This window comes from Mus caroli, chromosome 16 (genome assembly GCF_900094665.2).
Source record: "Mus caroli chromosome 16, CAROLI_EIJ_v1.1, whole genome shotgun sequence".
In the NCBI taxonomy this organism is placed as follows: Eukaryota; Metazoa; Chordata; class Mammalia; order Rodentia; family Muridae; genus Mus; species Mus caroli.
Window position 1 is genome coordinate 7692306 of NC_034585.1, and position 26351 is coordinate 7718656.

The 26351-nt window shown below is 43.7% G+C and overlaps 2 protein-coding genes across 6 annotated transcripts in view; both read right to left on the reverse strand.

Annotated features, from left to right (window-relative positions):
* The window catches only part of Txndc11 (thioredoxin domain containing 11), a 59663-nt gene extending 45845 nt beyond the window's left edge, over window positions 1–13818 (reverse strand). For 3 of the 4 annotated variants that reach the window (XM_029470298.1, XM_029470296.1, XM_021184568.2), the window contains exons 1-3: window positions 13453–13817; window positions 7046–7262; window positions 1601–1698 (exon numbers count right to left, since the gene is read on the reverse strand). Coding sequence is in view for 2 of the 4 variants with exons in the window: in XM_021184568.2 (XP_021040227.1) it covers window positions 1601–1698; window positions 7046–7262; window positions 13453–13694 (557 nt within the window). In the remaining 2 variants the exon portion in view is untranslated. Of the gene's footprint in view, window positions 1–1600; window positions 1699–7045; window positions 7263–13452 lie in introns of all 4 variants that reach the window. The other variant, XM_021184570.2, reaches the window with a different exon arrangement.
* Window positions 13819–16615: 2797 nt separating this feature from the next.
* Window positions 16616–26351, reverse strand: part of Zc3h7a (zinc finger CCCH-type containing 7A) — a 39654-nt gene continuing 29918 nt past the window's right edge. The window contains exons 17-23 of one of the 2 annotated variants that reach the window (XR_003835126.1): window positions 25838–25914; window positions 25118–25251; window positions 24713–24756; window positions 21482–21590; window positions 20546–20679; window positions 18891–19054; window positions 16616–17503 (exon numbers count right to left, since the gene is read on the reverse strand). Coding sequence is in view for 1 of the 2 variants with exons in the window: in XM_021184950.2 (XP_021040609.1) it covers window positions 17314–17503; window positions 18891–19054; window positions 20546–20679; window positions 21482–21590; window positions 24651–24756; window positions 25118–25251; window positions 25838–25914 (914 nt within the window). In the remaining variant the exon portion in view is untranslated. Of the gene's footprint in view, window positions 17504–18890; window positions 19055–20545; window positions 20680–21481; window positions 21591–24650; window positions 24757–25117; window positions 25252–25837; window positions 25915–26351 lie in introns of both variants that reach the window. The other variant, XM_021184950.2, reaches the window with a different exon arrangement.

The following is a 26351-nucleotide window of genomic DNA, read 5'->3' on the forward strand; positions in this document are numbered from 1 at the left end:
GCGATTAAGGCAGGACCACTATGTTCTAGGCCAGGCTAGGCTACAGCATGAGACCCCTTAACCAACAAAGGAAGGCTTGACGGAAAATGCCTTTAACCTCAGCACTAGGGAACAAAAGCCAGCCAATCTTTCCAAGTTCCAGACAACCCTGGCTGATATGGTGAGTTCCAAGCTAGCCAGGATTACATGGTGAGATCCTGCCACTACTCACAAACAATCAAACCAATAAATAAATAAATAAATAAATAGTAAGGTCCTGTCACCCCTTCACAAATTAAACAAACTGGATGGATGGATGGATGGATGGATGGATGGATGGATGGATGGGTGGATGGATGGATGGATGGATGGATGGATGGGCTGGAGAGATGGCTCCATGGTTAAGAGCATTGCCTATTCTTCCAGAGAACTTGGATTTGATTCCCAGCACCAATTTGATGGCTCAGAATCCCCTGTAGCTACAGTTGCAGATATGATGTTGTCCTTTCGATTGCCTCAAGTTCTGGTATGCATATAGTTCATATACATACATATATTAAGTACACACACACAAAGAATAAATAAATCGATAATAAAATAAATCTTGGGCCTAAGAGAGATGGCTCTACAGTTAAGAGGATGTAACTGCTCTTGCAAAGGACCAGAGTTTGGTTTCCAGCAACTGTGCCTGGGAGCTCACAACTGTCTGTAACTCCAGCTCCAAGGGCTATGACATTCTGCATTTATATGTGCTCATACCACACAGACACACACAGATACATATAACTAAAAATAAATATTAAAAAACAAGAACAAAATAGTCTAAAATAAAAACCACAGGTAGCTTGACACTTTAGGCAAATGAATACAACTGGAGACAAAACAGTAAAATAAAATCATCAGGAAACTTGGGGTTCCATCCTCTGTCACTTCAGTATTACTAGTAGTAATTAATACTAGCAATTTTCTTCTTAACTGCAAGAAATGGTACTGTATCCCCTCCTCCTCATTGCAAGGCTAGGGAACGAGCCCAAGATCATGTTAGGAAATCCCATTATTACTAAATTAATATTCCCAGCCATTTGGTTGAGACTAAGTTGTCCAGGTTGGCCCCAAATAACCCTCTTGCCTCCGCCTCCCAAGAAGCTTAGATTACTGGCATAGGCACCATGCCTAGCAAAAGCTATTATCTTGAGCATGCTGCACTATTAGGTTAACAGGCTAAGGAACAGGGTATACTTCTGTATTGTGTAACAGTTTTGAGTAGCTAAAATGTACAGCCATACAATGGAGTAATTCACCTTTTAAAATCAGTGTGTAGCATACATACACTGATGTAAACACACTTATGTTCGCAGAAGAACAATTTCAGAAATAATATTACGTTCTTTCCGATCTCAGGCTTACAACTAGAGGGCAGACATATATACTCAGAGAAAAGGACAATCAAAACAGCCAGGTTGCACATGGCTGATGTAATCATCAAACTCCCTTACTCTTTTTAAACTTATTTTTGCCTATCTGCATTTTCTCAATTTTCCACAGTGACTAATCATTTTGGATAAAAAAGTGCCCTGATTAACTGATGAATACAAGTGGGACTGGAAACACAAGCCCTTACCTCCGATGATACAGATGTATCACAGGAAAATAGAAGAAATGCTTCTGTTTTCTGCATTTCCCCTGGTTCCACCAACAGTTTATTGCCACAAACAACACCTGCAGAGGCAAAACAGGTTTCATATGACTATGAATAGCAACTCAACAGTTACCAAAACTCATAATTGTAGAAACAGAACTACTTCCCCGTGCTAGAACATAAGGTATTAAACAAGAAACAAATAAACCCTGCTTCACGCTTTCTAAGGTGATAGTTACGGCTAAAATGAAATTACTCAGTGGTAGTTCATGCTTGTAATCCCAACTCTGGGGCATGGGAATAGGGCAGGGGTAGAGTGGGGTGAGGGCAGTGAGAGAGCTGAAGTAGGTGACTTACCATGAGTTATATACAGGCTAGCCTGGTCTACAGAATGAATTGCAAAAATAAAAAATATAGGAAATGGAGAGAGAGCTGTCTCAGAAGAGCACTGGCTGCTCTTCCAGAGGACATGGATTTGAGTCCCAGTACCAATATGGTGACTTGAAACTATTTATAAGTCCCATAGCTCCACCCCCAGGGTGACCCAGTGCTTTCTCCAGGCATGTGGTGGACAGACATATGCACAGGCAAAACAGTCAGTCAGTCAGTCAGTCACTCTGAATAAAATAGTAATAAATCCTTCCTTTTTTCTTTTAATGAAAATTAACCATGTGTGCTTTTAACCCCAGGACTTGTGAGGCAAAAAGAGAGAGATCATGAAGTTTAAAACAAGCCAGGTCTACAAAGCAAATTCCAAACCAGCCAGGACTATATATGAAAACCGTCTCAAAAATAAATACATAAATTTCAAAGAAAGACAAACCCTTCTCCATAGTTCAGCTAGGACTCTTTGCGCCTGTCACAGGAGGAAAATCATTTGTTTTTAATGTTAAAATGGATGAGCAGTACTTTGAAAGAATTTGATTTTAATTTTATTTTATTATCTATTTATTGAGGCAGGATCTCACTATATAGCCTTGGCTGGCCTGGAGCTTAGTATGAAGACTGGGTTGGTCTTGAACTCTTAGAAATCTACCTGCCTCAGCCTCCAGAGTTCTAGGATTAAAGGCATACACCATCATGCCCAGCTGAAGGGAATATTTTAGGTGAGAGTCAGTAGTGTGTTCAGTATTAGGGCACTTGCCTAACCTTTGAAAGACCTTGGATTGAGTCTCACCACACACACACACACACACACACACACACACACACCATAGCATGCTCTTAGAGGTCAGAGGATAACCTGTCTTTAAATCGAGTCATCCTAGGGATTGAACTCAGGTCCTTAGGCTTGGTAGCAAATGCCTTTACCCACTGAGCAATCTCTCTAGCCCAATGACTATTTTAAAAAATAATAAAGATAACATTTAGGCCATGTTTTAAAAAGTAAAAAGAAAGCTCTAGAAAGTAAAAACATGAGTTAAATACACATTACAAGTAGATATTGAGTATTTACAGGAAAGCTTCCCAATCTGTTAATAAAGAATCAGAACAAGTGTCCCTACACTGGTACCTGAAGGATCAGGACTGTCTGGTTTGGGTACAAGAGGTCCTAGAACGAGGGTAAAGCAATTTGCAGTTTTCTTGCCCCTGTCCTCCTGACACCATTATTGCCTCTCAAGTGTCACAACCAAATGTTTCTGTGACCTGAGCTCAGCAGCAGAGCTACTTCTATGGAGGACCTCCTGACTATAGAGGGGTGCATCACATTACAAAATAACCAAGACAACAGTCACAGACTTTTGGGGTATGTGTCAAGTTTTTCGTAAGTTATTCAGGGTCAGTGAGATAATCCAGTGGGCAAGCCTAAGGGTCTGAGTTCCATCCCTGGCTCCCACAACAGGAATGAACCAGCTCCCACAACCGAAACCTGGGAAGGCTGGGGTGCTAGGCCTGGAGAGATGACTCCCACCATTCCCAGAGGATGCGGTTTGGTTTCTGGCACCCATGGCAGCTCACAATCATCTGCAACTCCGGTTCCTAGAGACCCAGTGCCCTACGGCTTCTGTGAGCACTGAGCATTCGTGTGGGGCAGGGAAACATACATACACAAAATTAAAACACATTTTAAAGTTTTTCAAGAGGATATGAAGAAAACAATATGAAGTCAGCAAACAAAGCCACCTTGACGTGCTTTCTGCCCACAAATACAGTACAAATGCTCAAACTCTTCAGAGTTTTGAGAGGCCATTTTTTAAAATGTGTATTTATATATTTATATCTGTAAATGTATGTTATGTGCATGTGCATTTTCCTGGAGGTCAGTACAGGCAATTGTGATGTCCCTGATGTGGGTTTTGAGAACCAAACTCAGGTCCTCTGGAAGAACAGCAATCTCCCTAACCAGTGATTGGTCTCTCTGGCCCCACAGAGTCCATTTCTAAGGACATTTCTAAAGCAACAATCTTCACCCATTGAAGTCTCATTTTTTTTTTTTTTTACTTAAAAATAGGGCATGATTAGCTAGGCATGGTAGCTCATGCCTTTAATCCCAGCTCTCAGAAGACAGAGGCAGGTGGATCTCTGTAAGTGTAAGGCCAGTCTCAGTCCCAGAAGAGCCAAGACTTACACAGAGAAACCCTGTCTTGGAAAAAAAAAAACAAAGCAAAAGGCACAATATACCATCTTGCTAATTTGACTAATATGGCTCAAATAAGTTCTATCTTTTTCTAAAAATAAATTCACTCTTTTCCCTGCTATGTACATAGAACTATAAGTTCTCAATTTAGAAGGACCTGAAATGAACAGGTTGGATCACTGTGGGTGGCACAAGCCCTCATCTGTAACTCCAGTATGTTAGCAGACTGCTAAGCCTTTACAAACCAGAGACTCTGCTTAAGAAAGCCAAAGTTAAAACACCAGTTTGAAGAACTGCTGTGAAATGAGCATGGTGGGGCTCATAGGAATACTGTGTTACTATCCCATTAATCAGCACACTTTGCTTAGACAGTTACCAACTAAGTTAACCTTAAGATGAACCGAGTTTCAAACCTCTTTGCTTCCTACATGGAGACAGACCTTTGTTCTCCAGACTCTGGAGAACAGGGGAGTGACTAGGAAAGTGGTGCTCTCTTTATGCTTATATACCAAGTGCTTGCCCAGGGATTCCTTAGAATTCCCATTTCCTTGCTGAAAAGTTGATATGACATAATGATGTATTACTTTTAATTTTCAGATCATCAGGCTTGACACAAAGTACCTTTAGTTACTAAGCCATCTTGTCAGCTGTGTGTGTGTGTATTATGTGTGTGTGTTATGTTCATATATAACACACACACAAATGCATTCACATAGTCTTTCTTTTGAGACGAGGTCTCTCATGTAGTTCAGGCTGGCCTCAAACTCACCATATAGATGATGAAGGCATTGAACTCCAACCCTCCTGTCACTACCTCCCAATGTTGAGATTCCTCTCAGGAAATGTGAAATGTGTAAGGAATACAGTTCCTTATTATTGGTATACCTTGAGGTATAAAATAGCCTAAAAGGCTTTGCAGAACTGGATAGGACACTAGCCATCATTTAAAAATATCTGTTATTTCTAGAAAACAACTGAGAGTTCTGAATGACTTCTGCAGCTCAGGGTTCTCCATCCAAGTTAGCTCAGATTATGGTTCTACAACAGCACGGGCCCTTGGGAATCTATGGAGTTATTTTTACTTGCTACAATGGTTAAGCAAAGCTACTATGCATGGAGAACAAGGTCCGGAGAGAAGTCCTGCAATGTTCAAATCTGCTTTGATTATGCCAAAGTCACCCTGTCATCCCACAGGGTGGTAGTAGTTTGAAATACCTACCTAGCACTTTTTACCAGGAAAAAGTCTGCTCTGTTACAATCCAAATCCAGATTCTAAGCCCATCTTACACGTGAATCCAAGGGTTCAGGGAAATTCTGAGGAATGAGACAACTGTATAAACTGAGACAGAAATCTCTCTATTTAGTTAAGGGCTCTCCCACGAGCTGGTTCCTATTGTGGATCCAGTTATAAAGTCCCTGTGGGATCTGAGCCATCAGCTCATCACTTTTTACCATAGTTCTACATCTGTAACTGTTCCATTCACAGTGGCTCTACATAAAGCATAATGCTTTGCCTGTGTACTAACAACTAAAATATCTAAGATTTAGCTACAGATTACTTTTCCATTTTCCCACCTCTGTTACAATTAACAAACTAAAACTACACTACTCTGAAATCATATGCATAGAGAAGTTTTGAAATATAAGTTGCCTCACATGCAGAAAAGAAGGCACCATAAAATAGTTATTTTCAGGTTTGTGTGCCATGGTACACACCTCTAATCCTCAGAAGGATGAGGCAGAAGTATCAGGAACTCAATCAAGACCAGAGTTCACCACAAGAAACACTACCTCAAAAATTAACTGGGTCTGGTAATTGGCTCAGCATTTAAGAGCACTGCTGCCCTTTCAAAAGATGGGGGTTCAGTTCCCAGCACCCACACAGTAGATCACAACCACCAATATATAACTCCAGTTCCAGGAGAGAAGGTACCCTCTTCTGACCTCCTAATGCACCAGGCACTTATGTGGTGCATACAGACAAAACACCCATACACATAAAATTTTATTTATATATATATATATAACACACACACACACACATATACATACACACACTTTATATTACCAAGGGACCAGTGAGATGGATCAGCAGGTAAAGGCACTTGCCACAAAAGCTTGGTGACTTGTGTTTAATCCTTAAAACCCACAGAAAGGCAGGAGAGAACTGACCCCACAAAGATTTTAACTCAGGTCATCAGGCTTGGTGGGAAGTACCTTTAATCAGTTTTTTTGTTTGTTTGTTTGTTTGTTTTTGGTTTTTTTGGTTTTTTTTTTTTTTGGACAGGGTTTCTCTGTGTAGCCTTCACTGTCCTAGAACTCACTTTGTAGATGTGGCTGACCTGCAACTCAGGGATCTGCCTGCCTTAGCCTCCTAAGTGCTGGGATTAAAAGTGTGTATCACCACACCTGGCAACATTTAGTCTTTTTATTAATGAATTTTTCCTGTATAAACATTTAAGTAGTTGGCTACATAGTAGAGGAGTACCGACTCCTTCAAGCTGTCTGCTAACTCCACACATTCATCATGGCCTGTGTGCCACTTACAACATAAAAGGCTTACAAGCCACCTAAGCTGGACATGAGAGAGCTGGGGTTCTCGGTCTCTACTACCTTCAGCACTGTCTCCCACAACCTGGCATCCTGGGCAAGCACACATCTCCTGAAGCGGCAGAACTGAAGCTTACTCTCATGACAGGATTCTTGTTCCTGTTTCTTCACAAGCTTTGCACCTGACAAGGCCCCGGAGTTTGCCTGGATATCACGGCCAGTCTGGCATCATTTCTCTGAGAGGCCATCTTCTCTAATATAGACTTGACAGTCACTGCTTGGGTGAAAGCACACATTACCTGATCAGAAAGCCGGCTGGCTGCCTGCTCAATTTCTGCCCTGGCAGCGATGGACTGGCCACACCATGGGGCATAGAAGAACAGCACCACCACCTCAGAATCCTGGCGGACATGGTCAGCATAGTCCAGCTGCCCCTGGAAGAGGTCAAGGACCGGAGATCTCGAGGAGAAAAAGCTGACAGGCGGCTTTGCTGGTATTATCACGTCTTTTGCTCGACTAAAAAAGAGTAAACAGAAACAATTTCTCCACTTACTTATTTTCTTCCATTACACTTTTGTACGGAAGAAGAGAGAAGACTTTTTAAAAAGGTCTCTTTTGAGTAAGAAAATAAGAGTTTGCAAGTCACTGTCCTGGCAGAAACCAATACACCATGCTAAGGCAACACCTGGCTGGGACAGTACAGATGCTGGGCATTGTCCCTGCAGGTGTGGGTTAGGGAAGCAGTGAATAATGACACGCTCCATGGTCTCACCGCTCACAACCCAAAAGTTCAACATCACCTCCTTGTAGCCTGAGTCAACAAAAGCCACTGATCTCCAGGCACTGCTGCTACTGCTTTATTGCTCACAAGTCTGAGGAAACCGTATACAGCACCATGAGTACAGTTCCTATAGGAGACATTTACAGTGACTCAACTTTTAGAAAACATAATTTATTAAGGGGAGTTGACCTATATCTATCCAGAGCATTCGGGGAAAGCAACTAGAACATAGAATTCTACACACTAACACTAATCTGTGGTAAGAAAGATGAAGAATATAGTAAGAGCCTTAACTGGAAAGGTTCCCCACAGTCAGAGAGGCTACAACTCTTCCATCAGGCACATGGGTACAATGCTAGAGCATAAAGCCCTGACCACAGTTCCCTAAAACAATACATTACACCAAAAGAAAGTAAAGGAGCAAAGAAAAAAATAAAACGCAGAAGGTACAAATGAAAACAACTGTATCAATAATCACAATTTAAAAAGATTAAGCCGCCGGGCGGTGGTGGCGCACGCACGCCTTTAGTCCCAGCACTTGGGAGGCAGAGGCAGGCGGATTTCTGAGTTCGAGGCCAGCCTGGTCTACAAAGTGAGTTCCAGGACAGCCAGGGCTATACAGAGAANTTTTGATTTCTTTATTGTTTCTCTTTCCATTTTTAGGTCCTGGATGGTTTTCTTCAATTCTTTCACCTGTTTGGTAGTGTTTTCCTGTAACTCTTTAAGGGATTTTTGTGTTTCCTCTTTAAGGGCTTCTAGCTGTTTACCTGTATTTTCCTGTATTTCCTTCTAGTGTGTGTGTGTGTGTGTGTGTGTGTGTGCCAAAAACTTTTTGCCAGTTTACTTTGTCTTATTATTAACCACAAAAAGAATTGTAAGTTTAGTGTTTTCACCCAAACTTAAGATATCACAATGTTAGTTATTATTATCATGTATGTGTCTTAGTACCATGATATATCAAATATAGCTTTTAAATTACATAATTAGTTCCCAAACCAGGAATATATTGCATAATTACAATTTCAAAAATGGTTGGTGGGTTGAGAGATGGCTTAGTGGTTAAGAACACTTGTAGGTCTTGCCGAGAAAGAACAATGCAGGTACTGGGTCTTGTCCCTCATGGCAGCTCACCATCATCCATAACTCTAAATCTAGAAAGTCCAAAGCCCTCCTCTGACCTCCTCATGCACCAGGCCTGTGTGTAATACACAGTCGTATGCACAGGCAAAGCAGTCATACAGATAAAATAAATCTTTTCTAAATATTTTACATTTTTGGTAAGGCATGCATTTCATTACAAAATAAACATAGAATAAATTAAAAGTACATTACTGCTGGGCAGTGGTGGCGCACGCACGCCTTTAGTCCCAGCACTTGGGAGGCAGAGGCAGGCAGATTTCTGAGTTCGAGGCCGGCCTGGTCTACAGAGTGAGTTCCAGGACAGCCAGGGCTGCACAAAAAAACCCCTTTCCGAAAAAAAAAAAAAAAAAAAAAAAAAAAAGATTAAGCCATTCAACTAAGAAATGACTGCTAAGATCTTTACCATCCCTACATCTGATAGAAGGTTAATATCAAATATATACAAAGAACTCAAGAAGCTGGACTCCAGAGAACCAAATAACCCTACTAAAAATGGGGTACAGAGCTAAACAAAGAATTCTCAACTGAGGAATACCAAACAGCTGAGAAGCACCTAAAGAAATGTTCAACATCCTTAGTCATCAGGGAAATGCAAATCAAAACAACTCTGAGATTCCACCTCAAACCTGTCAGAATGGCTAAGATCAAAAACTCAGGTGACAGCAGATGCTGGCGAGGATGTGAAAAAAGAGGAACACTCCTCCATTGCTGGTGGGATTGCAAGCTGATATAACCACTCTGGAAATCAGTCTGGTTGTTCCTCAGAAAATTGAACATAGTACTACCTGAGGACCCAGCTATGCCACTCCTGGGCATATACCCAGAAGATGTTCCAACATATAACAAGGGCACATGCTCCACTATGTTTATAGCAGCCTTATTTATAATAGCCAGAAGCTGGAAAGAACCCAGATGCCCTTCAAAAGGGGAATGGATACAGAAAATGTGGTACTTTTACACAATGGAGTAATACTCAGCTATTAAAAACAATGACTTTGCTAGGCGGTGGTGGTGCACGACTTTAATCCCACCCAGCACTTGGGAGGCAGAGGCAGGTGGATTTCTGAGTTCGAGGCCAACCTGGTCTACAGAGTGAGTTCCAGGACAGCCAGGACTACACAGAGAAACCCTGCCTCGAAAACAAAACAAACAAGCAAAAAGCAATGACTTCATGAAATTCTTAGGTAAATGGATGGAACTAGAAAATATCATCTTGAGTGAGGTAACCCAGTCACAAAAGAATACACATGGTATGCACTCACTGATAAGTAGATATTAATCCAAAAGCTTGGAATACCCAAGATACAATTCACAGACCACATGGAGTTCAGGAAGAAGGAAGACCAAAGTGTAGATTCTTCCATCCTTTTTAGAAGAGGGAACAAAATACCTACAAAGACAAACTGCCTGAGTAACTGCTCTATGGCTCAGACACAGGCAGAGGCTGCTGCCAAGAGCTTTCTTCCTAGAGGAGGAAGATGGCAAAGGAACAGGTACATAAACAAACAGCAATAAAAGTTACACAAAATGGCCATTGCTGTGGGAGAACTCAGTATAGAGCTATAATTCGGGGACATGGCAGCTTCTGATGAGGTGGTAACCACGTATCTCTTAAGTGAGGCCTGAATGACAGACAAGCAGATAACTGTACACAGAGGTGAGGAAACGTGTTCTGAAGAGATTCTAAAGGTTGTTCATTGGTGGAATTATTTTCCTACCATTCAAATGCAAGTTAAATTGAGCATGATGGCACACATTTATAATTCCAGCATTCAGACAGCTAAACAGGACAAAAAGCTCCAGGCCAGCCTGGGTTAAAGTGAGACTCAAATACAAAGCCAGGGGACTGTTAAGAGCTCAGCAGTTAGGAGAGTACCTACAAGAGCAGTACCAAGCTCGCTTCCCAGCACCTGTGTGCCCAGAGCCACCTGTGACTCAGCTTCTGGGGCATCCAATGCCTCTGTGATCTGTGGCCACTTGCACTCATGTGCACAAACCCGCACAGATGCGCATTTAGACATACACACATAATTCAGTGTTTGTTTGTTTGTTTTTTGTTTTTGTTTTATTTAAAGCCAAGCATGGTTATACACACCTGTAATGAAAGCACTTGAGTGGAGAAGGCAGTAGGATCAGGAGTTTGAAATCACCTTGGACTACATGAGGCCTAGGCCCAAAAAGAAACAAAAAGAAAACCTGCACGCTTAGCATAAAATAATGCAATCTGGGGATAAATACAGGTGACATCAACTTATTATTTGTTTACAGGTACAGAGGAGTTCTTAGAGTTAAAAGTCAGATAAAACACAAACCAAACAAAAACTAAACAGCCAGGAAAGAGAAACATGGCTCTCTGCTCTACCACAGACCCTTTTCATGTATCTCTCAAGTTTTGCTTTACATTTCTCAAAAATTACATGTAAATCAGAGACTTCCTACAACTCTTAAGTTTATGTAGCACAAACAAAAACAAGAATTGGTAGTGAACAATAAAGGCATGTTTAAAAACAAAAAAGATGGTCAGGTGTGGTGGCCCAGGCCTTCAATTGCAGCACTCAGGTATACAGAGGCAGGTGGATCTCTTGAGTATAAGGCCAGCTTGGTCTACACAGTGAGTTCCAGGACAGCCAGGATTACACAGAGAAACCCTGTCTTAGGAGAAAAAAAAAACAAAACAAAAAACCAAAACTATTGTTTACTGCCTGTGCACATGTGTGTGAGTGCAGGCATTCCCATGGAAGTCAAAGATAACCTGAATCTGTTCTCTGCTTCCACCGTGAGCTCGAGGATGAAACTCACATTGTCAGGCTTGTGCAGTAAGTGCTTTGCCCACTAAGCCACACTGCTAGCTTGTAAATTCGATTGATATGAAATTTATACCTTAAATCTCCCTCCTAAAGGCAACTATACACAATGCAACTTTATTCCTAATAAACATACACAGAAAAGCAAGCAGAATGGATTCATGGAGACTGAGTGCCCATAAACAGAAGTGGGCAAAGATCAGAGGCCCAGAACACCCACAGTAACTCACTGTGGTTCAACTCCAAATTCACCTTCTTATAGACCACCTACTCTGAACTAAGCCAAGCACTCAACACTGAGGAGGGCAGTCATTTATCTCAGACTTGTACTATGAATAAAATTAAATTTGAAAAACAGACCTGATATATTCTTCCTGAAGCCTCTGTCCTTATTAAAGATCTTAAAATAAGGAAAGAGCAACAAAGATGTCAGGGTCAGTTGTACCATAATATCTTAACACCATCCTATCAAACAAAGTCCTTAAAAATTCACCTGAGTTTATTAAAAGGGCTGTCCCATTGCCAGCACCATAGGAAGGTGCTTGAGGAAGTGAGACCGCAGGCTCGCTCTCAGCCAAAAGCAGCTGAGGAGCTCATGCTGACAGCTCCCCAGACTGACTCAAACTCTTCCATCTTCTCTCAAAGGTCACCCACCAAGTCACGTGTCTCAGATCAAACACTGAGCACTGTTTTCACAGCTGGGCAAACTAAAGTAAATCAATTCCTTGACCTGGGAAAAGGACTGTTAATAATATGAATCCAAATGGCAAGTTGCAATATTCCACCTTCTAAAATACTTTCTGTATTTTCCTTATAAAGACAGTACCAGTCTAGTTGCTCAAGATAAAAAATTCAAACTCCAGGCCAGGTGTGGTGACAAACACTTTTAGTTGCCTTTAAACACTTTAGCATAGCACCTAACAAACACTAAAAAAACGAGTCTCTTCCCCCTAAAACTCCCAATTTTTAACCCATCTTGACCTCAGGGATCTCATATTGTGTTCATTACACTCAACCTGTGCCCAGATAAATCTCCCTCTGGACAGAAGTGCCAAGAGGATATGTCAAGTGACAACAGATTTTATAAACTGCAATTTCAAATGATATACTGATCATCTGAGGCAAGGAGTATAATTGAAATATAAACTTTGTATCTATCTACACAATTTTCTGAAAGGAGGCACATTAGCTTCCATTCTTCCTAAACTCCAGCCTACTCAGGCCTTTTCCAAGTTTCACAAAAAGACCAAGCTTGCTCAGACTCCAGATCTTTGCACTTAACTGTTTTGTAATAGCTCTTACCCCAGTTCTTCCACCTCTGCCCCTTCCTTTCCTTGTGTAAGCGGCTAATGCCATTTTCTTATGAAGGCCCTTTCTGCCCTACCCACCCTCGTCCTTCTATTCCCTGCATAGCACTTATTAAGGTCTCTGAAGTGTTTGTTTATTGTATATCATCACTTCAATGAGAACTCCAGGGAACGGGGATTTTTGTCTTCAGCATTAACGGGTGCTCAGTACAAACGTGCACTGTCAGTATATCAAAGGCGTGCCTGGATTCCCAAAAGCGACTAAGACCCCTAAATGGCTTGTGAATCTTCACACTGCAAGCATTAAGGAAAATGGAATGAATTAAAACTGAGCATTATAGCTAAATGGCTTGTGAATCTTCACACTGCAAGCATTAAGGAAAATGGAATGAATTAAAACTGAGCATTATAGCCTGGGCAAAAATTGACATGTGCACCCCGAGAGACCCCAACAGGTGAGAAACAGGGCCAAACGCCCTCGGTACATAATTGATACAGAGCAGCACCCTGAAACGCCTCCACGCCGAACTAGGAGAGTGGGGGACCGCGGCGGCCGGGAAGGTCAAGCCTGTGGTCGCAGGCAAGGTCAGGCTCGACTTCCCTGAGGAAGACAAACAACCCTTGACCCCGGAGGCCCCGAGCTGGCCGCGGAGCCCGAGTCCCGGCAGCCTCACCTGCAAGTGAACTTGAGGGCGAAGAGCAGGGCGCAGCCGAGAGCCACGGCCCCGCACAGCAGCTCCGGCCGCTGGCGCGCCATAAGCGAGGCGCCGCGCAAGCCGCGGCGGATCCGGCCCTCCAAGGACGCCGCCGCCCCGGCAGGGCTGAGGGAGCCGGAGCCCTTGGGGCCGCCACCCTCGTCCTCGGCGTCCTCGCTGTTGTTCCCGCCGCTGCCGCCGCGGCCTCCGCATTCCGACATTACATGCTCCCCGTGGCCGGCTTTATACCGTCGCTGCCGCCACCTCGGGCCCGGGGACCCGGCCCCGCACGTCACTCCCGGACCTCGCAGCCAGCGGCGCTCGCTAACCCGGACTCTCCACGTCAGCCACACTTCAGAGACGCCCCGCCCTCCAACTCGGAGCCTGCGCGAATGCCCGCTTCCCGCGAAGCCACGCCCTTTGGGGCCACGCCCTCGAGCCGATGGAGTCTGCGCGGGTGCTCGCAGCACTCGCGGCCGCGTCAGCCTTCCACAGGTCCCGCCTCTCTTGTAGCGACTCTGCGCAGGCTTGCAGTCACTCAAGCTAGACCTTGTCCTTCATTCACTGCGCTGACGCTACATCCTCGTGTCCGGAAGCTAGTTGGTGATGTCTCCTTAGTGAGTCCTTCCGTTGGTCGGTTCTTCCGGGTACTGTTAGGGCTCGGATTGCCGCTAGTGCGTCAAAACTGTCTGTCGACAGACCCTGCAGGGCATGGGTGCAGTTTGTTATCTCTGCTTTTCCGAAAGTGGGGCGGGGGAGCCTCGTGCAGAGGCGAGAAGGACCGGAGGACACAGTAATAAAACGGAGACCGGGCTGCTCTGTAATGGGGTAGTAATAACGCTGCATGCCTTCTGCTTCAGTTTCTGCTTGCAGGAGTCTACCTTGACTTCCTTCAATGATGGTAAAGTGTAACCAAAACAAACCCTTCCCTCCCCAAGTAGCTTTTGTTCATGTGTTTATCACAACAGTAGAAACCTCGAGACAAGTACTGATAAGTGGTAATTACATTCAACAAAAGAACCCAGCTCTAAGTAAAAGGATAGATGTATATTGTGTAATCCCATTTCTATGACCCATGCTTGATGGGCAAATCCACAGAAACATAGCAGACGTGATTAAAGTTTGGAAAGTATCCGAGTCAGGACATTGTCTGCCTCACACCTCCCAGCAATAAGAATGCAAGGCCAGCCTAAGATACAGAGTGAATTATCTTCAATTTTCCTCCCAAAATTAGGTTTATATGAGTTGTGTATAATTTTTTAAACCAGGCTTAGTGGCACACAACTGTGATCCCAACTACTCGAGAAAACCAGAGGACCATTTGTACCAGGACTGCAGAGTTTTCAAGGCCAGACTATGCCATTTAGCAAGGCCCTATTTCAAAATAAAGTTTTGGTTGGGGCTAGAGACAAGGCTCAGTAGTAAGAATACTGCTGTTGCAGAAAACCCAAGTTTGGTTCTAAATTACAGGTAGTTGAACTACCTCATACTTCACTTCAGGTAATCTGATGTCCTCCAAGGTACACACACATATAATTAAAAATAAAATCTTTTTGTAAAGTTGGTAGGGAGGGGGAAATAAGCTAGATCAAATGTTACCTATGTGGGGCTGGAGAGATTGCTCAGTGATTAAAGAGCACTGGTTGTTCTAGAAGACCAGTTTTCAATTCCCAGCATCCACACGAGGCTCATAAAAGTTTATAGCTCTAGTACTAGGGGATCGGACGTCCATGGGCACTGGTTATATATGTTGTACACATAAAATTGTAAGATTATTTTAACAAAACCACCCAATGGAGATAACCAAGTCCTAACATGTGCCAGTTAGTATTAATTTTCCATACTATCACCAGGGTACTGGAGGTAACCCCCATCTCCCACCCCCACCCCACACACGACTCACCTTAACAACCTGCAGTTTGCCCGAACTCTTGCCTAGGTTTCTCAGCATCCTACCTCTTGAGCTTCATCCTGAGGAAATAATTCTGATCAGGCAGCTAACAGACTGGTTCTTCGTGGAGCCCCTGCCTCACAGGCAGCATGCTGAGCACCCCGGCCCACCAACTACTGCCCTGCTGCTTTCCTCCCTCCTTGCTGCTCCCTGCCTCTGAAAGCTATCAGGGCCGCAGGGAGATGAGCTTTTCTATGTGTCTCATTCATAGCTATTTCTATGTGTCTCACCTTACACAAGCCCTCCGTCATCTGTCAGTCACCCCAAGGACCTGTTAAGGGTGCTGGACATGCAGAGCCTCAGAGGATCTCACAGCTCATGTCTCTAATTCCAAAAGAAGCTGACCACTCCCAGCTAATCATTTGACACCATGAGAAGCCTCTTAGTCACTCAGAATCTTGAGACAGTTGGGTAGAGAGAAAAGCTGTTTCCATGCTCCTCCCATTTGCAGCTTATCACTCACTGTCCAAATACAAATACTGTTTTAAAAACAATTTATGGGCCCAGTAGGTAGTGGGGTACACCTTTAATCCTAGCACTTGGGAAGGACATGCAGGTGGATCTCTTTGAGTTCCAGGCCAGCCTGGTCTACAGAACAAGTTCCAGGCTAGCCAGGGCTACACAAGAATAAATAAATAGATAAATACAGGTGGTAAATTGAATTCAGCCAACAAAACCTTGTAAAAGTGGGGAGAGACCTGATGACAGAGTTGTCACCTACACACACTGGCACATATGTATCCCCACACATGGTGTGCACACATCCACTTTCATAAAAAAATTAGAAAATAAAACCCAACTCACTTGTACACCCAGGCTTGGGGCACTCCTGTAACCCCAACTCTAGCAACTTGAGAGGTGGTGGCAGGAGATCAGGAGTTCAAAACTAGACCAGACTGAACTATGTAAAATCCTGTCTCAAGCCAACAGGAAAAGACATTGGTAAGCTCAGCCTACAGGTGCAGGCTATCATCACTACTTAGGAAGCAACAGTGGGAGAACCACATGTTCAACCACCTCAAAATAAAAGGTAAAAACAGGCTGGCATTTAGTTCAAAGGTACAGTGTCCATTTAACACAGACAAGGTGCTAGGCTTAAGCCCCAGCACCCTACACACCAAAAAGCAAACAAAACCTCTCTAAAACCCAGTTCCAATAACTCCTGAAGGAGAAAGGACCACACCAAAACTGTGAAAGTCATCTCTACGTAAGATCTTTTATTACAAGCAATATTGGTCCATACACTACACAATACCAGCAGTACAGGTTGAATCTTTCAAAAATCATTATTTAAACAGCAAAAGACCAAGAAATAAAATGTGTCAATTGATTATTTTCAAAATATTGATGTGCATGATCATCATCAGTTCCCTTGCCACAGTGAGACAGACAAATACAGAAAAACCCATTTAACAGACACTAGTGCTAAATGGTTATTTGGCTTAAAAATCTGAGTTAAGAAAATCCTTTTTAGCAACCTACATACAGATAAGTAGCAGACTTTATTATATTAAATAACTTCATTCCACTAAAACACATAAGGAGTTTCATCCATCATGTACTCCGATCCCACTGTGCATTACACTCACTGCTGTGGCTCTGACCTGAGTCATCCTCAACCTTACCCCTTCCCCAGCACACCTCATCCGAGCTTCTGTCCAACAGACAGCAGCCTGGCAGCAAATCCCTTCGCCATCTGATGCCAGTGGCTCTGCAAGAGCTTAGCCAGGCCTGTCAAACAGCCTTTTTCCTATCTACTGTGGGTTGCTGCTCAGGAGGAACGATAGATGCCAATCAAGCAGAAGTCTGCAGCTCCTCTGCTGTGTGCCTCTCAACACTTGCAATTTTTCTGGTCAGTGCTCTGATTGGGTTACATAAAAGCCAGCATATTACTTTAAATCTTTAAACAAAAAACTATATTTTCCAAAGTCATTATCATTTGGGGCAATTAAGTGATCTTTCCGTGCTTTCTTGAGTTTCATCTGTAGGGCCTTTCTTCTTTCTTCCCATTCATGAAGTTCAGCATTTCCATGTGCAAATTTACAGCTGCTTCCTTCTGTGCAGGAGCCATTTATATACCTGTTAGGAGTATATGATGCAATTAGAAATAGTGTCATGACTCTTGAAAACACATTCTCCTCCAGCTGTGTGTCTGATCTGCATACACCTTCTGCAGTCATAAAGTTGTCATTTTCCCTCTCTCTTTTTGCTGCTGGGGATAAAACAGAGGGCCTCCTGCCTACTAAGTACATGTTCCTAACCACAGAGCTGCATCCCAGACCCACTTAAGAAACGTAAGCCCGGGACATAAATCTTTTATGGGCACAATATACACAACAGGGAATTAGTACTATGAACTATTTAAAAGTGTTCCATCAGCAAGTCCTGCTAGGGCTGGGGGCCTAGCTCAGTGAGAAGTGCTGGACACAAAGGAGGTCACTGGGTGCCCGGCTACATCGCTCTCCACCTGATTCCCTTAAAGAGTACCTCATCCAAACTAAGTGAGGCTGCTGGGATCTAAGCTCCAACAGCCCTCTGTCCCTGCCCTTCACACAGCAGAGGAGCTGCAGACTTCTGCTTGATTGGCATCTATCGTCTGGCTTTTCACATGGATTCTGGAGGCTTGAACTCAGGTCCAGTAAGTAGTGCTCATACCTGCTGGATCATCTTCCCTGCCTCCATTTGGGGGCAAGGTATGTAAAAAGAAAAATATTTTAAGGATTTTATGATATTTAAAATTATCCAACAAGATTCTTTATTTTTGTTTTCTTGTGATGTTGGGCCTTATGCATCCCATAACTCTGATTGTGTCCCCAAGTCAAAGGCTCTAATTTTAGTAAGTAAATACAAACAGTAATTTTGAGGGAGGGTTTTTTTTCAAGACAGGGTTTCTCTGTGCATCCCTGGCTATCCTGGAACTCACTCTGTAGACCAGGCTAGCCTTGAACTCAGAGATCTGCCTGACTGTCTCCAGAATGATGGGACTAAAAGTGTGTGCCACCACCATCTAGTACTTGTTTTTTATTTTATATGTATATGAATATGCCTGTGTATATATGAGACCGAAAGATCATGTCTAATCCCTTGGAACTGAAGGAAGCCACTTGATATGTGTAATAAGAAGCAGATCTGGGGCCTCTCAAAAAGCAGCAGGTGCTCCTGACTGCTAAGACACCCCTCCAACCCAATGCTATATTCTAAGTTTATATAGAAAATATAACTTAAAAGCCACTAATTTTCTGAGCATTGATTATGAGCAAAGACATGACAGAGCTCTGAGACTCCAAAGGTGGTGAGAGTGTGGGCAGATGCACCTGGACACCCTTCCTGGGTGTCTCAGTGCCTGCCAGGTCACAGCACCGTTACCAGGCTACCACCCACTTCCTACTCTAGCTGCAGACAAAAAGACCATGGAAGGGCCATGGGCTCAGCCCTCTCTACAGGGAACCCGCAGGGGCCTACACACCTCTCACAAATACTGAAGTACCCGGTGGGGAAGCGGTGCTGCCAGCAGTACTGGTCATCCTCAGTGTGGAAAACCTTCTCCTTGTGCTTCTCAGAGGAGATGTGGTCTTGCCATTGCTTCTCACTGTTACAGTTCTTCCCACACATCCAGCAGTGGAAGTCCACCTAAGAGTGCAGGGAGATGTGCTGCCTGAGAGCCTGGACCTCTCACTGCTGCCTGAGCTTAGTCCAGGCTTCACTCTGGGGAAGCCAGGCAAGGGACATATAATCCAAAATCAGACAGTAGTATCAGCACAGGACCAACTACAGTATGGGGACAGAAGCCAAAGCACAAGAAGCTGAGGAGTGCTCATCCAGAGAAGCTGCTGTATAAACTAGGTCATCTGAAAGGCAGTTACGTATTCTGGGCAGAATTAACACCCTGAGGAAAAGCAGGAGCCGCACAAGGTCAGAGCAGGCCAGCTCTAGAATAACCAGCAGCAATTCTACACAAGTGAGTCTCAACAACACTAGATTTGCATCAGGCACCCAGAAAGTAAAGATGCTGGCCCTGCAAAGACAGAGATACACATAAAACATCCATACTCACATGTGTCCTGAGCACACACACAAGACCAGGATAGACAACAGCCCTGCAGTGGTGGTGGACATGGGTAAGATGCAGGGTTGAAAACAGGAAACAAGTGGCAGGAACCCGCATGCGCATTTGAACACGAACGCACGCACACACACACACACACACAGCTGCCGGGTGCTCAACATGCCAGGCTGACTACATATGAACAATAGCCACATAATAATGGCCAGGTATGGTAGCTCACATCTATAATCCCAGTGCTCTGGAGGCTAAGTAAAGATGATTGCTCAAATTCAAGATCAGCCTGGGCTACAGAGTAAACCTCTGCCTTTCATTTAAAAGGGGAAGGAAGAGGAGGGCCACATCACTGATGTATATAAACTTAGCATAGAGAAATACGCCAACTGGATCTGGTTCCTCTGGAAAGAACAGACATACTTCCAACTTTATCTACAGTGCTTATTTTATAGACAAAGCACATTAACATCATATAACTAGGAGTGATGGGCTCAAGTCATTCATGTTTTCTTTACTTTTTACAAAGGTCTCACTGTGGAGCCTTAGCTGACCTAAAAGTTGCTATAAGAGGCTCGCTTTAAACTCAAAAGATCACCTGCCTCTGCTTCCCAAGTGATGAGCTGAAAAGTGTATATCTCCTCCTGTCACTTTTGGCTTTTTAGATAGGTTCTCATATAACCCAGGATGGCCTCCAATTTGCAGGCATCCAAAGATGACCTTGGATTTCTGGCCCTTCAGTCTGGAACTCCCAAGAGTGCTGGGATTAAAAGCGTGCACCACCATATCCAGTTTATGCAGTACTGGAGATTAAACCCAGAGTTTTATGCATGTTAAACAACGGCTCTACCAACTGGGCTACTTCCCAACCTAGCTTCTTTATGGTTTTAAAATTAAGACTTTTAAGCAAGATCATTTCAGCACAAGGAGACTTAAGCTAATGGCAAAAAAAAGCACAGAAGAAAAAAGACACCAGACAGAGACAGGCTGCAGGGGACAGTCACGCTTTGGAGAAGGGAGTAAGGCCTGAAGCAGGCGTGCGTGATGCGTGAGCAGTGACTTACAGTGACTTCAGCATAGTCTGTTGGCATGTGGATCTGCTTCCCGTTTTCTTTGCTACAGTGACTGGCTGTCTCGTCACTTTTTTCAGTTTTTTGGTTCTTCAGCCAGAGTTCATAAAATTGCTCTATATCATGTACTGAAGAAAAAGGAACCGTGTTCAGCAAACTACGAAATGCCATTCAAATCCACATAAGCACATGGACTGCCTGCCTGTTGCTACACCTTCAAAACAAATGTGGTGCACATCTTTACTCCAAGTACTGGGGGGGCGGAGGGGGGGAGGCAAGTGGATCTCTAAATTTGCGGTCAGCCTGGTCTACAGGTTGAATTCCAGGACAGCAAGAGCTACATAGAGAAACCCTGTCTTGAAAAACAAAACAAAGGCTAGAGAGATGGCTCATCAGTTAAGAGCACTGACTGCTCTTCCAGAGGTCCTGGGTTCAATTCCCAGCAACCACATGATGGCTCACAACCATCTGTAATGGGATCCAATGCCCTGTACTGGTGTGTCTGAAGACAACTACAGTGTACTTATATAAATAAGATAAATACATCCGTTAGAAAAAGAAAGAAAAAAACCAAAACAAACAAAAAATCTGAAGTAAAACTATTTTGATTCAAAAGTGAACTACTGTCTGAAGCAGCTGTCAAAACTCCCATCTACCTGATGGCCACAACTGATCTTGTCTGGAGTCCTAGGGGAAGCGAGCTGTCACATGGGACAACTTTTAAGGAGGCTGCCTATTCTCTGCAGGATGCAGAAGGACAGACTCACACCAAGTGTGGCCTAAACAAATGCACATCACCAGTCAGCTTCCACACCAAGGAAGCTGTGGTTATGCTCCCCGCAAGCAGCAGCAGCACCGCTAGAGCTGCAGCTGAAATGTGCACGCTGCATGCTGTGCTCAGGGTATCAAGGACAGAGAGCACGAACTTACTTTTGTTATCCTTCATGTAAGTCCACACTTCCCGCTCCTCAGGACTATGAGCAAAGGAACAGTTGCCAACATACTGACACTTTTTTCTATTAGCAATATGGTTGCATAGCTGTGTGGAGAAAAAAATATATATATAAAATACATACACACACACAGCACACACACACACGCATCATGCACACACACATATACACTAAAGACAGGGCATTGCTTAGTATAACTAATTTTACATTAGAGCAAAATAAGTCTTATAATGAGTGCTAATGCTTAGCACTAAAAATTTTAAGATTAATTTTATTTAAATAGTCCATAAGCCCAAAATACATGATAGTGGTAGCAAACATTTCTATTTCAGAAAGTTTCCCAAAGAAATTGAAGTACAGAATTAAGGAGTACAAATTTCCCACAAAACCACACTCTAGGGACCTCATGTCATCGATGCAGTGAACACCTGATACCCTCTCTGTCAAGCAGCTACTGCTTTCTTCCCATAATGTTCATGATGCTTCCACCCCAGAACTGGGGACAGAAAGAACGCAGCTTGCTCCACAGATTACTAGACAGCACTAGGAAGCTTCCTGACTCAAAGTGCTAATGACCCCACACCGAAGGCTAACCTTAGCCACAAGTCTAGATCCAGTGTGTATCTGAAGACACCTGCTGCACTAACCAGGTCGGAGAATTGAGAGGCTTCCCAACAGCACTCCTCTAGTTACGTGGAATTTTAACTAACAACAGGAACAGGGAGGCGGGAGTAGGAGAATGAAGTGACAGCAATCATCAGACGAGTTTTCTCTGAGAATCACCAGTCTCCAGGAAACAGGAGAACCTCATCTCAGCAGCTGGCTAGCTGTGATGCGGAAAAACCCTTAATTGCTAGCTGTTAAAGGCTAACTCTTCACAGGAGCTGGCCTTTCCCACCACTTACCTTCCAGAACAGTGAATGCTCAGTATCTGCTTTGCAAACTCCTAACACTACATTTTCTCCTGGGATGAAAATCAGTAACTGCACATGAAAGCCTACATGCGGCCAGCAGTCTATGTGTTAAGTCAGCTTGATCAGGGACTCGGGTACATTCTTTTTCTTTGTTTTCTTTTGTTTGAGACTTGGAGAAAGGGTCTGTTTATGTAGCCCTGGCTGGCCTTAAGCCAGGGTAGCCTTAAACTTGTGGTGAGTCTTGTGCCTCTGCCTTCTAAGTGCTGGAGGTACAGGTGTGAACTGCCATCCCTGCCTTAGCCAGTCACTCAAAGGAACAGGGAGCGCAAGGCCAGGCACTGCACTGCGTTCCAGAGACTCCCATAACAGATCACTGGCCTTATGGTATAATGAACCCATTTACCACATAGGTAAATGAAGCCACAGAATGTTTACAGGCCCCTTCTGAAAGAGGGTGTTTCTATCTCCCCTTCAATCTCTACCACACACACACACATACAATTTATTCTAGAAAATGGGTCCCTAAAACATCTATCATGGTTAGGGTACAAGAGTCAATAAAGCTGCTGAAGTGTGGTATCAGGAGAGAGCTCACCACATCCAAGCTTAAAGAGAAATCAACAGTCCTGGGCAGTCCTCAGGAACTACAAGAAGAACAAGTTATTTGTTTTGGTAGTTCTGGGGATTGAACTCGGGACCTCACACATGCTAGACAAGTACTCTATCACTGAGCTACAACCCAACCCAGTTACCCTGTTCTAGCCAACTCTCTAATAATACATCCTCTTCCTTTAGGGCCCAAGATATCAGGGTTCCAATAAATCTCCTTTTCACATAAAAGCCATCTGATTCCACTTCAGTTAGAGCAGATCGCTGCCTAGCAAAGTCTGGCCTTGTGACTCACACTAAGCTTTCCAAAGCTACAAGATGCACACACACACAGGCGATGCACACACAGGCGATGCAATGCTCGTCGTGTGCTTCCTTCACTCTCCAGTCACAAAGAGGATGTGTGCCTGGCTTCTCGGACGAGACATTCTGGCATGTTGCTTGTCAATACTCCACATGTCCCTATCTGTTACACCACACAGTGTGATGCCTCTGGACTGTCTTGTGAAAAGACAAGTCCAAGCAGGGTGGTGGTGGCACACACCTTTAATCCCAGCACTCGGGAGGCAGAGGCAGGAGGATTTCTGAGTTCGAGGCCAGCCTGGTCTACAAAGTGAGTTCCAGGACAGCCAGAGCTATACAGAGAAACCCTGTCTCGAAAAACCAAAAAANCTGAGTTCGAGGCCAGCCTGGTCTACAAAGTGAGTTCCAGGACAGCCAGAGCTATACAGAGAAACCCTGTCTCGAAAAACCAAAAAAAAAAAAACCAAAAAAAAAAAAAAAAAAAAGGACAAGTCCATAGATAACAACTGACCTGCCTAGTTTTGGGATTGTCGTGGCCACTTAAGTCCCTCCCAAAACAAGAGGTGCCGCTGCGTGAGTGAAATACTATCATTCTGCTAAGATGGTGTGGGGTGGGAATATGAGTGTACATTGCTGGCACTGACCTTCTCTTCTGGGCCACCTTAGCAAGTCGTATATCTTTGAGTGTCTTTGTGTGTGTGTGTGTGTGTGTGTGTGTGTGTGTGTGTTGGGGGGTGGGGTTGAGACAAGGTTTCTCTGTATAGCTCTGGCTGTCCTGGAATGATCTCTGTAGACCAGGCTGACCTCCAACTCGCAGAGATCCTCTTGCCTCTGCCTCTGCCTCTCGAGTACTGGATTAAAGCAGTGTGCCACCTCTGCCTGGCATCTTTGAGTGGCTTTTAACTTGCATTCCATGTTGTAGTGAAACAACCAAGGTGCAACAGGAAAAATGAGAGCAACTGTGACTAGCAATGCTGACAAGAAAGGTGGCCCTGGCTTCACCTCCAACTCATAAAAGGAAATCCTCATTCGGTCCCCAAAATAAATCCTTTGAAAGATTAGTTAAATTATGCCCTAACTTTCACTCAGCTCTGGTTATCTGTTTACTCTGTCTATGTAACCTATGAAGTAGCAATCAATATGAAAACTGTTAATCACACACATACACCATGGAGCAAGGAAGAAAACCAAACAGCTTCAGTTTCATCCCAACTGAGGAGCAGTACTTAAAGGGCTTTCAGCTTCAGTCTGAATTAGCACTACTTTCTAGTAATTGAAAATGCCTAATTTTAAAAAGTGGCTTAAAAATTACGTATGTACATCAAACTGTAAAGGCATTTGTTTCTTTGTGGGGAGAGGACGGATGTTCATCCACTTCTTACGTTCAAAAGACATCGCTCTCATTGCACGACGTTCTTTGGTCCACCTAAAAAAAATGGAGTTCAGAAAAAACAACACTCGGGCAAAAAACATTACATAAAAAGCGAGCACAGCATGTGCACCCAGAGGGCCAAAGAGTCTTCTCAACCCTTCTAAGAGATGCCTTGCGTGTCTACTATCTCACCTCCTCTTGACACTTTTCAGCATTCAGTACAAACTAAACAAAGAAAGTGGTAAAGCCAAACAAAATGCTACTTAAGAAATATCAGCTACTAGATCCTCCAGAGCCTCTTGCTTTTCATTGTTACCACAGCTAGTTACTGACTCTTCAGTGTCCTGCTCTCCTCTCACTTGCGTGACTGGACCCTATGGAGCACAGGGACTTACAGGCGTCCACACATACTTACGAATGCTGTGCTTTGGCACTGCAGTACTTTCTGTTCTTATCTGGTTCAATGACTTGGCCATTTCTCAGACACTGAGCACATACAAACTTTATCTCCATGTTAAGTAATCCAGGCATTATTTGATTACCAAGGACCTTGAACAATGAAAGATCAATTATAATAGAAACCACTTTTCTAAAATCAGCATACAAAATCACCATGCATTTTGTACCAGCATAGTCGTCTGGCTCTATGACTTGACAAATACATCTATGCTGATAGTTAAACTAAACTGTCTCTAACATGCAAAAGCATCTGATAAAATTATTACAGACTTATAGATGCCAACCCTCAACTGAGAAGCTAGTTGTGAAACTCAGTGCCCTTTGGGTGGGTCAAGGAGAACAATGGATAAGCAATTTAAATCATGTAGGACAGACACAAAACTCCAAACCATAACCTACTACCCATACCTAAGAATTGCCAAAGGCAAGACCCAGTGTTTTCCCAAATGAGCTAAGCGGGAAAACTGTGTCCTATATCGCTGGAAGTTAGATACCACAGGCTGTCATATGCCTGTTTATGGCAATCAACCAGCTGCAGTACGTTTTCCCAGAAGAGTTACCCAACGGAATAAGCAGTAAGTAAAGGACTGCAAGTATGAACCTGAATCTATCACAAAGCCAGCACCAGCCAGGCAGCTCCCGAAGGCACCCAGCTCCCAGGGAAGAGGGGAGATACCTGCACTCCCGGCATGCTGGCTTGCAAACTTCTCCAATATTGTTTGGATTGTTGAGCAATATCATCATGGGAGATACCTAGGAAATGTACAAGTTTCTCTTAAAGAACACATCACAGTACCCACTCATCTGGTCTCAGTCAGCCTAAGAGAATTCTTCACTCTCCAGGTCTCAGGCCGCCTGATCCATCAGGGATGAATATACATTGCATCACATTTTTTAAATGGAGGATTTAACAGGCATACTTCTTTGTCTTCTGAGGAATCCTTCCCCTACTCATGAAATCCATGCTGCATGTACAAATTTGTGTTAATCATAAACTGCATGAAAACACATCCAAAATAGATAATTCTTTAAAAATACAAACAAACAAACATTACAGTAGCCAAGCAAGGCGGCCCCATCCTATAGTATCAGCTACTAAGGAAGCTGAGGTAGGATTCCAGATCAGGTCTGCTGGGGCTACAGAGTGAGCTCAAGGGCAGCCCAACAATGTAGCAGTGACCTAACTGACA